General features: G+C 36.4%; 1 protein-coding gene across 2 annotated transcripts in view; it reads right to left on the bottom strand.

Moving 5' to 3' along the window:
• LOC138699516 (KICSTOR complex protein kaptin-like) overlaps positions 1-15,238 on the bottom strand; it is a 32,647-nt gene that overhangs the window by 6,695 nt on the left and 10,714 nt on the right. For both annotated transcript variants that reach the window (XM_069825464.1, XM_069825463.1), the window contains 4 exons: positions 14,841-14,923; positions 8,028-8,204; positions 4,391-4,557; positions 1,861-2,106 (listed from right to left, as the gene is read on the bottom strand). In XM_069825464.1, coding sequence (XP_069681565.1) covers positions 1,861-2,106; positions 4,391-4,557; positions 8,028-8,204; positions 14,841-14,923 — 673 coding nt within the window. The remainder of the gene's footprint in view (positions 1-1,860; positions 2,107-4,390; positions 4,558-8,027; positions 8,205-14,840; positions 14,924-15,238) is intronic.

Here is a 15,238-nt window from a genome sequence, read left to right as displayed (position 1 = left end):
CACAATGGGCAGTTAGGGGACTGATATATTCCAATTCTATGCAGGTGTTTGGCCAAACAATCATGGCCTGTTGCCAATCTAAATACAGCTACAGACGATTTTCGTGGTAAATCGGGAATTAACTGTGGATTATGATGCAGAGAGTTCATTTTTTCCCTTGAGATTGTGTTATCAAATTTTGTTTGTTAAAGTCTAAGTATGTAGATTTAATAAATCTTTTCACAGAGTAAAACGTAGATTTAGTAACAAGTCTGTAAGTAGCAGTGCTGCCCTTCTTTGCTAAAGCATCCGCAGTCTCGTTTCCCAGGATTCCACAATGGGATGGTATCCATTGGAATACAATTCTTTTATTGAGTGATATTAATTGAGAGAGAATTTTAGTTATTTCTGCTGTTTGAGATGAAGGTGTGTGTTTAGAGACTATTGATGGAATAGCTGCTTTGGAGTCTGACAATATAACTGCATTCTTAAATTTATTGATATGGCATAGAAGATTCCTGAGACTTTCACTTATTGCAATGATTTCACCATCAAAACTTGTTGTTCCATACCCAAGAGATCTATAAAGTGAGAAGAGACAGCACGTAACACCTGCACCGGCACCTTGTTCTCTGGAGATCAAGAATCCGTCGGTGTATAAATGAAGCCAGTTTTGTGGAGGGTACCTAATATTAATTGTCTCTAAAGACAACTGTTTCAGTATTTCAGTGTTTACTTCTGATTTTAGTATTTCTTCTGTTAAATTTAGATTATATTCTATATTTAATAGAGTTAAAGGGTTTATGGAAGAAAATGTAATCAGATGTATCTTCAAGCACTCCCAGTTTCGGTACATGACATAGAAATGATTCAACAGGAAAAAAAAGGGAAGAGGATGTAGATGATTTAATAAGAAGAAATGGAAGATGATGTAGTTAGGTCCATCTTCAAGCACTGCTCATCTTCAGTAAATGATGCTGGGAATAATTCAGAGAATGTAGTTAGGCATATCTTCAAGCATTGCCCAGCTTGAGTAAATTATATCTGAATGTTTCAATAGCAAAGAAATGAAAGAGGATGTAGTTAGATCTATCTTCAGGCACTACCCAGATTCAAATTATACTGGGAATGATTCAATAAGAATAAATGAAAGAGAATGTAGTTGGGTTTATCTTCAAGCACTGCCCAGCTTGAGTAAATGATACTGGGAATAATTCAGTAAGAAGAAATGAAAAAGACTGTAGTTAGGTGTATCTTCAAGCACTGCCCAGATTCAGTAAATGATATTGGGAATGATTGAATAAGAAAAAATGTAGAGGATGTAGTTAGGTCTATCTTCAAGCTCTTCTAAACTTCAGTAGATAGTGTTATTGAATCAATCAATCTTCTTAATGTATCCAGCTGTTTGCTGACAACATAAAGTTCACTATAGTCCACTGTAGTCTATTCAGTTGTTGTTTTTTACGAGAAATGAGGGGTATTTTGATCGGTGTTCATTATAGATGCCTGTTGCTAGTAGCCAGAGGTGGGGTGTAGTCAATATATACTGCAGGGCTGTGTCTTCTGCAACTGGTACTGATGATTTTAATTTACTTCTTTTGTGGTTTATAGATGGACAGTGTAGAAGAATGTGTTCCAGATCTTCATCATGATTATTACACCACAGACAAGTAGGATTAATAGTGATGATGAAACAGAAGGGGATAGGAGGTCTATTTAGATCTCCATTTAAGTAATTTTATTATATGTATTTTATGTTATCTCTTTGATCTGTACTCTAATTAGTTCCACTGGCATTGCTCCAGGACCAATTGCTTTTTGATTTTTTAATGACTATAAATAAGTGTAAAAATAAAATAAAAAATCCACAGTAAAACTCACATGTATACTACAGATGGCTGCAAAGTGTTTGAGACTAGCAGGTGCACAGGCAGCTCTTCTTGTCTGATTTTCTGATGTAAATTGAGAAAAGATGGCGCTTTCAGCTGAGATTCTTCAGTGAACAGTCTGACAGTAGATACTGGACCTCCAAACCGAGCTGACCAACTGGAAAGCACTTCTTTCTTTGTTACGTCAACAATTGCTAACTTAACAAACCCACATTCACAGCCAAATGCAGAAACACGACTGAAAAGAAAAGAAGTTTATACATACATAATCTTATAGTCTAGACTTTGACAGTTTTTATAATGGAATTAACATTTCTTTTGACTTCTGAGAGCTTGGTAGCCACATAGCTTAATAGCAGTCCTAATTGCCATAACACAACTCATATATAGACCAAATGCATTCACCAAGGCAGTTCTTCTGGTAGATTCAAAAGCAGCAATAGAAGCAATCACATACATTTATGAACCCCAATCAAAAACCACAAATGAAATAAGAAAAATAATAGGAACATTAAACAACCTACAGAAGCACATCAGCATCCAGTGGATTCCCCCTCACATGGGAATCCATAGAAATGAAATGGCAGATCATCTGGCCAAAAAGGGAACTGAACTACAATAACAAACCAAGTCAAGCTCACCACAAAACAAGAAGACAAAAGAATCTTTCACCAAAAATGGAAACATAAATATGATACCAGTTGCACAGAATCTTCTAGAGGAAAAACATGGGAAAATATACATCAATCTAGAAAATCAACAGCACCAAACAAAGATAGGAAGCAGTGGCTTTATTCAGACTGGATACAGGTTTTGATTGTTTAGCACAACATCTCCATAGATTAAAAATCTTCAGTTCAGATCATTGCACACTCTGCAATAGCTCAGACCCAATGAACAAACGACATCTTTTACACTGCAGCAAGCTAGATAAATCCAATCAAGAAAAAAACATCCTGCACTTCTACTGGGATACCAGATTCTAAATGGACTAGAGGATTCCAAAGGAAGGCCATAAGAAGAAGAAGAAGAAAAAGACATGGAAAATCCGAGGCAACAGAGATAACAGGAAATTTTATAAAAATATTTTTTTAGTTGCTATAATCTGAATTAGACGATTGAGATGGTTTGGACATACTCTATGTAATGCAGGCTTACTACATCAAGCATTAGTTGGACTTCCAGACGGTAAAAGACCTTTGAGTAGACCAAGACTTAATTGGAGAAACCAAATACTACGGACCTTCAGCAAGTCAGAAAAAATGAAGACCTGGCATTGGATAGGCACGCATGGGAGATATTTCTGGGCGAGGGTAAAAAACTTCGAGGAATAAGTGAGGCGTTCCTTGGAATAACAAATTAACGTACGTTACATGATTTTTTCGTTTCAATATATTGAAAACTTTGTTTGCATAATGATGTTATACTAGATCTAAAATGTTGTTGTTGTTTTCTAATGCCAGACGTTTGATAATAAAGTCATTTGACCTCTTGCACTCCAATACTTTTCAAAGATATTATCATGGCCAGCCACTGAAGCACAGATTTTGAGGTGTTCCGAATCCATTTCTTGGTTTGAGTTGCGCAATTGGCAGTTAGGGGACTGATATATTCCAATTCTATGCAGGTGTTTGGCCACACAGTCATGACCTGTTGCCAATCTAAATGCAGCTACAGACGATTTTCGTGGTAAATCGGAAATTAACTGTGGATTATGATGCAGAGAGTTCCATTTTTTCCCTTGAGATTGTGTTATCAAATTTTGTTTGTTGAAGTCTAAGTATGTAGATTTAATAAATCTTTTCACAGAGTAAAACGTAGATTTAGTAACAGGTCGGTAAGTAGCAGTGCTGCCCTTCTTTGCTAAAGCATCCGCATTCTGTTTCCCAGGATTCCACAGTGGGATGGTATCCATTGGAATACAATTCTTTTATTGAGTGATATTAGTTGAGAGAGCATTTTAGTTATTTCTGCTGTTTGAGATGAAGGTGTGTGTTTAGAGACTATTGATAGAACAGCTGCTTTGGAGTCTGACCATATAACTGCATTCTTAAATTTATTGATGTGGCATAGAAGATTCCTGAGACTTTCACTTATTGCAATGATTTCTCGATCAAAACTTGTTGTTCCATACCCAAGAGATCTATAAAGTGAGAAGAGACAGCACGTAACACCTGCACTGGCACCTTGTTCTCTGGAGATCAAGGATCTGTCAGTGTATAAAATCTAAAATGTTTGATGCTCTGTATCTCAAATTCAAGATTTTGTGGTTAAGCTCTTGTTCCAGAGAACGCCTTAATTGTAATTTTAATATAATATTCATAAATAAATTAAGTTCAGATCAAATTTGAACTTTTTATGTATGTACACTAATTTTTCCTGGCATCTAATTATCACTCACAATCTTATGTATAGTTAACTCTAAAATAAAAGAGAGAAACTGCTGAACAATGGTCTTTAATCTCTCACAATAAGAAATACATACGTTTTTGAAATAATGACACACCCCTACTAGTTCATACCGTGTTTGAGTCTCGAAGTTATAGATGTCCATCCACAGGATGATGCTGGGAGGATCCACAAGTTCTGGGAAGTGCTCAGCAACATCCACTTCGCTGTAGGTGTGGTTTGCTCTGTCTTCTCTGAACATGTGGATTTTCTCATCACTGCCTGATAGAAGCCACACCACCTGGTATTGCAACATTAGATTTTAATTTGATTTACCAGTGAATGTTCGAAGTTTATGTGGGAGTTAAATTTCAGAGTAAAAATGAAGTTTTCTTAATCTTCATCCGTGGTGTACAAACAGATGTGTTTTTTTTTAGATCTGACACTCCATTGATATAGAGCAGCAGGATTGTAATAAAGGTGGGGGAGCAGTGCAGAATGAAACGAATGGATGTTGTTGTAGGACAGTATAGTCAAAAATAGAGATGGGTGATAGTCACTTACAATAGTATCAATAATACTGTCAACTGTTGTGCTTACTACCGATAATTATAATCAAAACTATCGATACTTTTGATAGTCATTACAAAATTTTTTGTTAATTGGTTATAAACTGAATATATTTCTGAATTTATATCTAACACGTACTAAATTGTTAATTTAATAATATATACTGAATTGAATCTAAATTTCATAGGCCTACCAATAACACACAATATCTGTCCTTAAAGTCCCAACATTTGCCATCATTGTGTGCTTTTTAAACATGTGGCCATTGCTCCAAGGATAAGTTTCCCATCAAAATAAGCATTTCCACTTTGTTGGGATGCAGATGTTTCGCCTTTCATTGATTAAGTTTTCAGTTTTTGATAACAGTCTTCCCGAGGGAACTGAAGATCCCAGTGAATACAGATGATACTTCCTTACCGAATTACTTAGTTATGGGTGAATGGTGTATGATATAAGAAACAGATAAATGGAAATAAAATACTGAATTTGCTTGGTTAAATATGAAAAATAATGAGTGTGTGCCTGAAATTTACGTAGTAGTTAAATAGGGATTTAATGTAAAAATGTACTTGTTAATAAAGTTGAGTTTATAAATTATAATTGAGAATCATTATCTTCCATAATTTTGTAGATTAATGGCGGTCATGAAAACGGTTCCAGCCAATCAGAAAGAGACCATTCCATGTCTCAACTCTCATTATAAAGGGACTGTCCTTCCTGGACCTACTCTGCCATCTATGTGAGATATGTAGAACGCTTTTATTCTACCCATGATTGCAAAGCGAAGAATCATGTGAGTTGTTTGTTTACGATTCAAAAGAATGCTTGAAATCTTGGACTGGGAAAAAACCGTGTCTCATTGAATTGCTGAAAAAGAATCGTGTTGCCCAGCCCCAGTTTGAAACCCTTATAATATTATGAATGATCTTCCAATTTTTCGATATTATCAATAGTCGCCAAAACTATCGATAGTATTGGAAACAATTTGACTATTAATAGTTGAAGTCATAACTATCAATAGTATTGATAGTACTAAAAGACTATTGCCCATAACTAGTCACGAAATCTTTCTTCAACACTCGAGTTTTCTCTAAAGTAATTGAGGCATTGGTTGAGCATTGTTGTATATAAACTTACTTTTATGGTGCCATAATCGAAGTTACAGCACATGCATTATGTCCAGACACTCCCCCACTCTTCCTACAGGTCCACACCTGTGGAGTAACGGTCAGTGCATCTGGCCGCGAAACCAGGTGGTCCGGGTTCGAATCCCGGTCAGGGCAAGTTACCTGGTTGAGGTTTTTTCCGGGGTTTTCCCTCAACCCAATACGAGCAAATTCTGGGTAACTTTCGGTGCTGGACCCCGGACTCATTTCACCGGCATTATCGCCTTCATTTCATTCAGACACTAAATAACCTAGATGTTGATACAGCGTCGTAAAATAACCTAATAAAATAAAATAAAATCTTCCTACAGAGCTGTGCACGAGATCGGATGAGTCTACTTACGAATTATAGGGGAATGGGTTTGTCTTTGCTTTGAACTCAGTAGACACAGGCCCGACCTTCCCTTCAATTCCTACCCCCTTCACAGAAACGTTGTTCCCGTACTGCACATCGCGAGTGTCTTGACAAAATACATGAGCTGTACTTATTGTGTAGAATGTTTGCCATCAGTGGCCAATATCACAGGAGAGAGAACAGACTTGCGGAGACAATGTCGAAATATGAAACAATAACGGAAAATAAAATTTTAAAGTTTTTATTTGATTCACCCTTAGGCCTATGTAAGTAATATTTTTTTCTAAGTAACAGGATACTATTAAACATGTATCTATAAAATTTATTTCCATCATTAACGATTTTGAAGTTGTAACGTGTTGTGTTTGACCATTGATATGGCTGTTTGTTTCTTTCTGTGTAGTGTTGTACTGATTGAATCTCCTGGGTTCTGTGGAGACTTTCATTTCTTGGCTAATTCGGGTTTAAGTTTAGAACAAATTTCTGTGTTGTGTATATTCATTCATAGTAATATGCTTCTTCCTCTTTCCTCTCTCCTCCTAACATATCTGTTATTTCATTGCCACCAGGGAGAGTAGCGTCGCCTAGGATGTTATTAATTGGTGTAATATTCTTAATTCAAGCGCATCATTGATGTCTTGGTAATTAAGTAGGTGCTGTGTGGAACTTGTACTAGCTATGAGAATTCAGGCATCATTAAAATATATATCAGCAGTCCTGGATTTTAGATTATTATTTTTAGCAAATACTTTGGATATAAGTATTAAATACTGGCAGGATTTTTTATTCTAATATTTTGAATATTGATTTCTGTTGCTTGGATTGGCTTTTGATGTACTTAGGCTAACAGTAGTTGTATATATTATTTTAATGTACCGAAGTACATATGAAGTTTCCATGCAGATATTCTGCGTTATCGTACGATGAAAGAGTAATGGAACAGAGAAAAATTCTCTCTGGGAATCTGGTGTGGCTTAGTGGAAAAAGCATCAGTACGTAGAGCTGAAAACCCGGGTTCAAATCCCGGTGCCGGAGAGAATTTTTCTCCATTCCACTACTCTTTCATCGTACGATGACGCAGAATATCTGCATGGAAACGTCATGTGTGCTTCGGTACATTAAAGTAATATATATGATATGCGTAAATCACTTTGTGATTTAAAACGGCGCATATTTCGTCGGATCCCGGCCAATCAGTCACTCATAAGAGTGCACCTCCGCGCATATGTGGACATTGTCCTACATTCATAAGACATCTATGACGTAGTGCAGAGGGCAGGCCACTAGAGGGAACCCAAGAGGTGGAACTTAAACTGAGACGTTTCGATCCGACACCAGAATGGGAATCCGGTGTGGCTTAGTGGATAAAGCATCAGCATGTAGAGCTGAAAACCCGAGTTCAAATCCCAGTGCCAGAGAGAATTTTTCTCCGTTCCACTACTCTTTCATCATAACAGTGGTTGGTTGAGTGTCCTATACGATTATTATTTCAAGTCAGGTAACATTGGTAGTGTTCATCAATTCGACATTGACAGGCACGCCATCCTGTCTCTGCCTCGACAGAGCGAGGTTCCATCCCAGACAAGTCCTAATAAATGTCAGAGCCTTTAGAATCTATATCAGCATTGGGAGGTGATAAAGGTAAAATAGTGACCACAAAATCACATCCTTATACATTACCTCTTTATTGGATTCATCTTCTGCATTGGTACACAGCTGAGTGTGGTACAGTTGGTATGGAATGAAGTTCAGCTCAATCATCAGACAATTCTGGGATACGCTGTCCAAATTAATTTCAGAACTAGGTTCCCATTCAGAGTAAATATTCAGGTACGTCTCTGTGCTGTGTTCACTTGACTGGAGGTAGGAAAAAAATTGTTAACATAGTGTTAAAAACGGGCGTAAACATACTTTTTAATGTGCTTTGTATTAAAAACTTTTTTCGTCTATCTTTGTCATTCATATGTGCTGGAAGGAGAAATGACGGAAATCACTCTTTTACTGACTTTCATTAAAGATAAGTTAGTATCATATTGTCAGATAAAAACAAAAAGAAATATATGGAACTGCTATCCTGAAGCAATTTGTTTAATATATTCAAAATTGTCTGTACTATGTGCTTATTGTTTTCATTTGTAATTAATAGGTTAATTTGCAACTTCATGTATTACTTGTTCGAAATTTCTTTACCACTATCGAGTGGGAATTGAACGGGTTACATCAGCTTCTTGTCTATGCGGATGACGTGAATATGTTAGGAGAAAATCCACAAACAATTAGGGAAAACGCGGAAATTCTACTTTAAGCAAGTAAAGAGATAGGGTTGGAAGTAAATCCCGAAAAGACTAAGTATATGATTATGTCTCGTGACCAGAATATTGTACGAAATGGAACTATAAAAGTTGGAGATTTATCCTTCGAAGAGGTGAAAAAATTCATATATCTTGGAGCAACAGTAACAAATATAAATGACACTCGAGAGGAAATTAAACGCAGAATAAATATGGGAAATGCCTGTTATTATTCGGTTGAGAAACTCTTATCATCCAGTCTGCTGTCCAAAAATCTGAAAGAGTTTATAAAACAGTGATATTACCTGTTGTTCTGTATGGTTGTGAAACTTGGACTCTCACTTTGAGAGAGGAACAGAGATTGAGGGTTTTTGAGAATAAGATTCTTCGGAAAATATTTGGGGCTAAAAGGGATGAAGTTACAGGAGAATGGAGAAAGTTACACAATGCAGAGCTGCACGCATTGTATCCTTCACCTGACATAATTAGGAACGTTAAATCCAGACGTTTGAGATGAGCAGGGCATGTAGCGCATATGGGCGAATCCAGAAATGCATATAGAGTGTTAGTTGGGAGGCCAGAGGGGAAAAGACCTTTGGGGAGGCCGAGACGTAGATGGGAAGATAATATTAAAATGGATTTGAGGGAGGTGGGATATGATGGTAGAGACTGGATTAATCTTGCTCAGGATAGGGACCAATGGCGGGCTTATGTGAGGGCGGCAATGAACCTTCGGGTTCCTTAAGAGCCAGTAAGTAAGTACTATCGAGTGGGCATGCTATCTTTTGTTGACATCTGTCTGAAGGCACAGCAGGGGCTGTGGAGCAAGTGGGAGTGCAGATACAGTCCATATCGAAGAATTATTTACATGAGTTGAAAATCAGCACACAGGTCACATGCTGCCCTGTTGTTGGTATAAATATGATAAATGACTATATTAGTACCAGCAACACTTTTAATATCTTATCTTACTTTAAGGAACCTGGAGATTCATTGCTGCCCTCACATAAGCCTGCCATTGGTCCCTATCCTGAGCAAGATTAATCCAGTCCCTATCATCATATGCCACATCTCTCAAATCTATTTTAATATTATCCTCCCATCTATGTTTCGGCCTTCCCAAAGATATTTTTCCTTCAGGTCTTCCAACTATTCTCAGCAGCAAATCTCCTGCATATGGGCTATTCCATCTCAAATCGACCGAAATATAGAGAAAATTGACCTTGCAATTTTTAAATACAATGAAACTTTTTCTGTCCGTAGACAACTATGATACAGTGCTTTGTGCAAAGTTTGAGGCATCAGAACTTCAATGTGTTTAAATTAAAAATATTTTAATTTATCATATTTTCATAAAATTAGCAACTTTAAACTGTTGTGGCTCCGAAACCCTTTCACCCAATGATCAAAATCATGGTTTATTTTGATGATGAAAAGTTAAAGTTTATATTGACATGTAAACAGTTTTTCTTACTTTTTATGGAAATGGAGAAATTTAGATTTTTCTTCATTAAGACACCTTCGCCCACGAAAAAATATTTTTAAAATATATGGTTAGATTCCGCATTGAAAGTACAAATAAACACATATTTTTACTGGTGAAACGTTAATAAGAAAGTATTGAAAAATCAAATAAAGAAAATAAATAGTACGCGCATGAGCTAACCAGCTGACTGTGAGGCGGGAGCTAGCCTAGCCAAGCAAGGCCAGGAGACAAACACGTGATGTTTCGTCTAATAGCGCATAGCTGGACTAGCTTTATCACAGGTTTTCATAAACACGGGAGTAAAATGACGCCCAACCCTCGCTTATCTTCATCTCTCGGCCAGTGCTTGCTGTGTTGCGCCTTTCAAGTCTAGGCGTGTGAATATAATTTATTTAATACCCACGAAACTTATTCCCATGACACTGAGCAAACAATGCCAAATTCCTCTTAATAATGCAAGGTTTTTTTCTCAATATTTTTTTATATTTTTACAAATGGGCAAAAAGCCTAAAAGTAAGTAAAATCACATTATCTGTCTCTCTGTATACAATAAAAATAAGGATTACTTCTTATCATAACCTACCAAATGTCAGCTTCAAAATGAGCTCCCGTTCAATGTTCTGCAGTAAATGGTTCCAGAGTTCTGAGTACTGAAAGAGGCTTGTTTTTCTAAAATACACTAAATTTGTCGCTCAACAATACGAAAACCGTTTGACTTTCGATAGTATATTTTTGCAAATGCACTCTCCTCAGCACCTTGTATAAATAGGGAAAAAATTAGAGTATAAAAAAAATGCAAGGTTTTTTACTGATCGATTTCATATGGAATAGCCCATATGGTCTTCAGCGACTTCACAGCTCCTGCATATCACAGGAGTGCAGCGTTGCCTAATAAAGGAATATCGCTATCAAAGGGGTCGGACATTTATGTAATTCTGAACTTCAGTAGCTTGCCACATATAAAGAGAATGCATTTATAAGTACGTCCGAAAAAAAAAAAAAACCGTAATTTTAGGTCAAACCATTCCCTCTGTACAATTATTACAAGAATATGGGTTATAGCGCAGTGTTCGATCTTAATACATTCTGGAAGTATTCTTCTATTCTTTAGAACTCCTGCATCACTCAATTCACACAGATACAAGAAAATAGAAAACAAACACACACGGTCAAGCTGACACACTCTTATCATTCTTCTTCTTTATTTATATTTGCACAAAAAGCAGGTCATTTCTCGTTCATGTAAAAGAATATTTCTGTTACACCTTGTTGTTCAGTAAAGCAAATGGTAGTGATAAAAGAGAAATAAAAGGTTGTTTTATACAGACCACGCACAAATGATATTTAGAGTTTACTACGAGATTTTTTTTTTTAATATTCCAGCATTCTTCCTCTTTTAACAGACAAAAGGCCGAGTCTTGAGTCCTTCGACGAAGCGAAAACAGTTGTTTAACTCGCCATAACTCGGAAACCAGTAAAGATTTTGAGTAGCAATAACTTTTTAAAAGTAATTTTCATTCTTTTTCAACATTTCTTTCACTTTGATCCTCCCTATTTAACGTGAAAAACAAAAAAGTTCGCCACTTACCAACTTCTGAAGGTGTAAATGTTCATTTTGAACAGATCACTTCGAAGTTACTATATTTTATGTTTCCAAAAAAGATTTGTATTTCGAATTTTTTTCTATGCTTTCCCCAGACATTCACATATTAATCATAAAAATTACAGCGCGATTATCTTAGGAGCTACAACGAGATAAATATTTAATGCAGACTCCGGTATCGCCGTCTCTCTCTCACATGAGACGTCACTCTCTTGCACAAGTAATCTATATTACAATGCCGCAGCAATCTCTGATTGGTTCTCCTCATATGCAGATGATTTGCCACAGAGAATAACACTCTCTATGGATTTTTGGATTCACTCAAATATCTGAATTTATTGTTCTTAATTACGAATATGTTAGGTGAAGAATACAATGTATGCAGTTCTGTGTTGTGTAACATTCTTCATAGTCGGCGGTATAGTGTTGGCCTTCTGTGCTTGAGCTTGTGGGTTTGATCCCGGCCCAGGTCAATGGTATTTAAATGTGCTTAAATGCGACAGGCTCATGTCAGTCAATAGATTTAGCTGATGTAAACTGTTCAATTCCAAACCGTCTCTGTTTTCCTGGACTTTCCTAATGGCATATTCTAGAGCAAAGTTAAAAAGTAAAGGTGATAGTGCATCTCATTGCTTTAGCCTGCAGTGAAATGGAAAAGCATCAGACAGAAACTGACCTATACAGACTCTAATGTACATTTCACTGAGACAGATTTTAATTAATTGAAATAATTTCTTGAGAATCTTCTCACTAATGATATTTTAAATTTTCAATTATACTATCTCAATTTATTTCATTTCATAATGTCTAGGGTATTCTTATTGAAAAATCATCCGTGTGATGTGTTCCAATAGCTCATTGTAATTAGTTTTCATCTATTGTTTTATAGTCCTGTGGTATTCAACATATATAATAAATCGTGTTTTTACAATATGCAAAATGCATACTGTTGAATGACTAAACGATGAAAGTTGATGAATACTGATCCGAGAAAGTTTTTGTCACGAATTGCAGTGATTAATAGCAAGCAACTAGGCAGCCAGTATGCTTATGGCAATAACAGGCTCAGTATCAGTATTGCTCGTACTCGAATTTTACTGCCACGATGAACTGAACTGCACTGTACTGCTATGCCTGAGATAACACAGTTAATCGTGTGATTAAATAAGATTTCCAAATTTCAAATTTTTCTCACCTTTCTTTAGCAGCCATCCATCTTAATGGCCATTTTCCAAAAAAAAAAAAAAAAAAATCTGGTAACCACTTAAGGCAGGTTTCACAGTAGAATACAACTAGAGACATACTGTATGTGGGTTCTGTGTGATAATTTAGAAATAATACATACGTGCACTAATTTTCTGTGTAGTCTATGCCAACTTACACAGCTATCTGGCACTTTTTAGTAATAACATGTAGTTCCTGGGCGGCCAGGTAGCTCAGTTGGTAGAGCAGCTGGCTACGGACTGGAAGGTCCGGGGTTCGATCCCAGGTGGTGACAGGATTTTTTCTCGTTGCCAAACTTTCAGAACGGCCCCGAGGTTCACTCATCCTCCTATAAAATTGAGTACCGGGTCTTTCCCGGGGGTAAAAGGCGGTCAGAGCGTGGTGCCGACCACACCACCTCATTCTAGTGCCGAGGTCATGGAAAGCATGGGGCTCTACCTCCATGCCCCCCCAAGTGCCTTCATGGCATGTTACGGGGATACCTTTACCTTTTACATGTAGTTCCTACTCATAAAATTTCATCATCATCTCTTCACCTCATGGAATACTTCCGTCATTCTGAAGTTTTCATCTGCAGATGAAATTTTCATTGCAACATAGAAATGAAAAGTAGATGCGAATAAATCTGAGCTGTGAGATGACAGCCACTATAGTTTTCTGATTGCTTTTTTTTTTATTCAGATAATTGTGTGGTCTTGTCTTGTGTAAGGAACTTCAATCATATATTCTGGTAGAACTTCATATAAAATATATTTTTTTCTATCTTATGGATAGGGAATTGTAGTAGTTATTTGGTACAGGGACACACTATGGACTGAAAGGTAGCAGGTTCGTGCTAGCATGGTGACAAGAGTTTTTCAACACCATAAGTTCCAGAACAGCTCTGTGGTGTACTATCTCCTTTCAAATTGGGTATTAGTTATTCAGGCGGTAAAAGATCCCCAGAAGCCCCAAGGTGTCAAGGGGTACTACTTTATCTTACTTTATTTTTTGGATTGTGGTGTTTTCCTCAGAGTTGGTCATTTCATTCTTCATGATTTCCATCAGAATAACTACTTTCATGTGTCAAAGAAATATTGCTCGAAGGACTGCCTAAACTACTTGCGCAAGAACATCCGTGGCACCATTTCATGGATTTCAATTTTATTTTTAGCTCTGAATGTGAATTCATGTTTCATCCTCGATTACAGCTCGAGAAAATAATTGACATCCTGAGCTTGCAACTTACTTCTTTCTTTGCATCTTTGGTTCCAGAGTCTGCAGTCTTGAAATGAGTAATAAAGAGCCCTTTAATAATTCGGATGCTGCATAATGGAATTCATATTACTTCATTAATTCCAAGTTGCTATGAAATCACCCATTTTGTCACTTTTAATCCTGCCATAATGATTTCACGCACATATTGCATCTTGTAGGGGGTGTCATGGCTGAGATCAAAAGGATGCTGCAAGGTGTCCACAAATTGTTTGTGTACATGCACAGTAAAACTCAATGACCACTGTCTATGACGCCAGTTTCCACACTGCTTAGTGCCGCGCTTGATGAAATCTTTTGAAACTTAACTTCTATATGGGGGAATTCTCAAAATTATTTCATATGCACTAACCAGTAATTTTGACAAAATTTATTGAATAACTTTTGCAAGTGTAAAAGAACAAAACATCATTTTTTAAATAAAAGTACGACATTAATATTTCACTACACTTCTATTTTGCATGTACAATCCCAGATCCCTTTCCACTCTTGAGGTGGAAAATGTTAAAGGAATATTAGTTTTACTATTAACCGAAAATCTTGAGCAATAACTTCAGAATATAAGAATAAGTTTTGATTGCTTCCACATCTGTCACATATCAAATAATAGGAGAAGTTAAACCAGTTCAACACACCTTTATTATTGTGATTCCTATCACAAAATCATCACTTGACTGAGACCTAGTAAATGCGTCTATTGAAATAATTTCTGTCCCATCTGAAAAAGAATAACCTTGTTACAAATATTTCATACAAATGCATGCCATTAACAATAGTTAAGTGATATGGATGGGAAATTTTTATGGAAAAAATTAGAAAGCATTTCAGGAATCGTTTAAAATAAGTACTCAAAGATAGTTTAATGTATTATATATATTTTTTTCCAACACATACATAGCAGAGCCATTAAAAAAAAAAAGTCTTACAATGTTCAATATGGCACCTTTGGTTGTTTGTTGCCTAATACATAATCATTATTGTTACTAGAGCACCAAAATAAGAATTGTAAATTTAAAAAAAATTGAGTGTCTTC

The sequence above is a fragment of the Periplaneta americana genome, chromosome 5, assembly GCF_040183065.1.
Source record: "Periplaneta americana isolate PAMFEO1 chromosome 5, P.americana_PAMFEO1_priV1, whole genome shotgun sequence".
Classification (NCBI taxonomy): Eukaryota; Metazoa; Arthropoda; class Insecta; order Blattodea; family Blattidae; genus Periplaneta; species Periplaneta americana.
The sequence above is the reverse complement of the archived record's forward strand: the minus strand, read 5'-3'. Positions and strand labels throughout refer to the sequence as shown.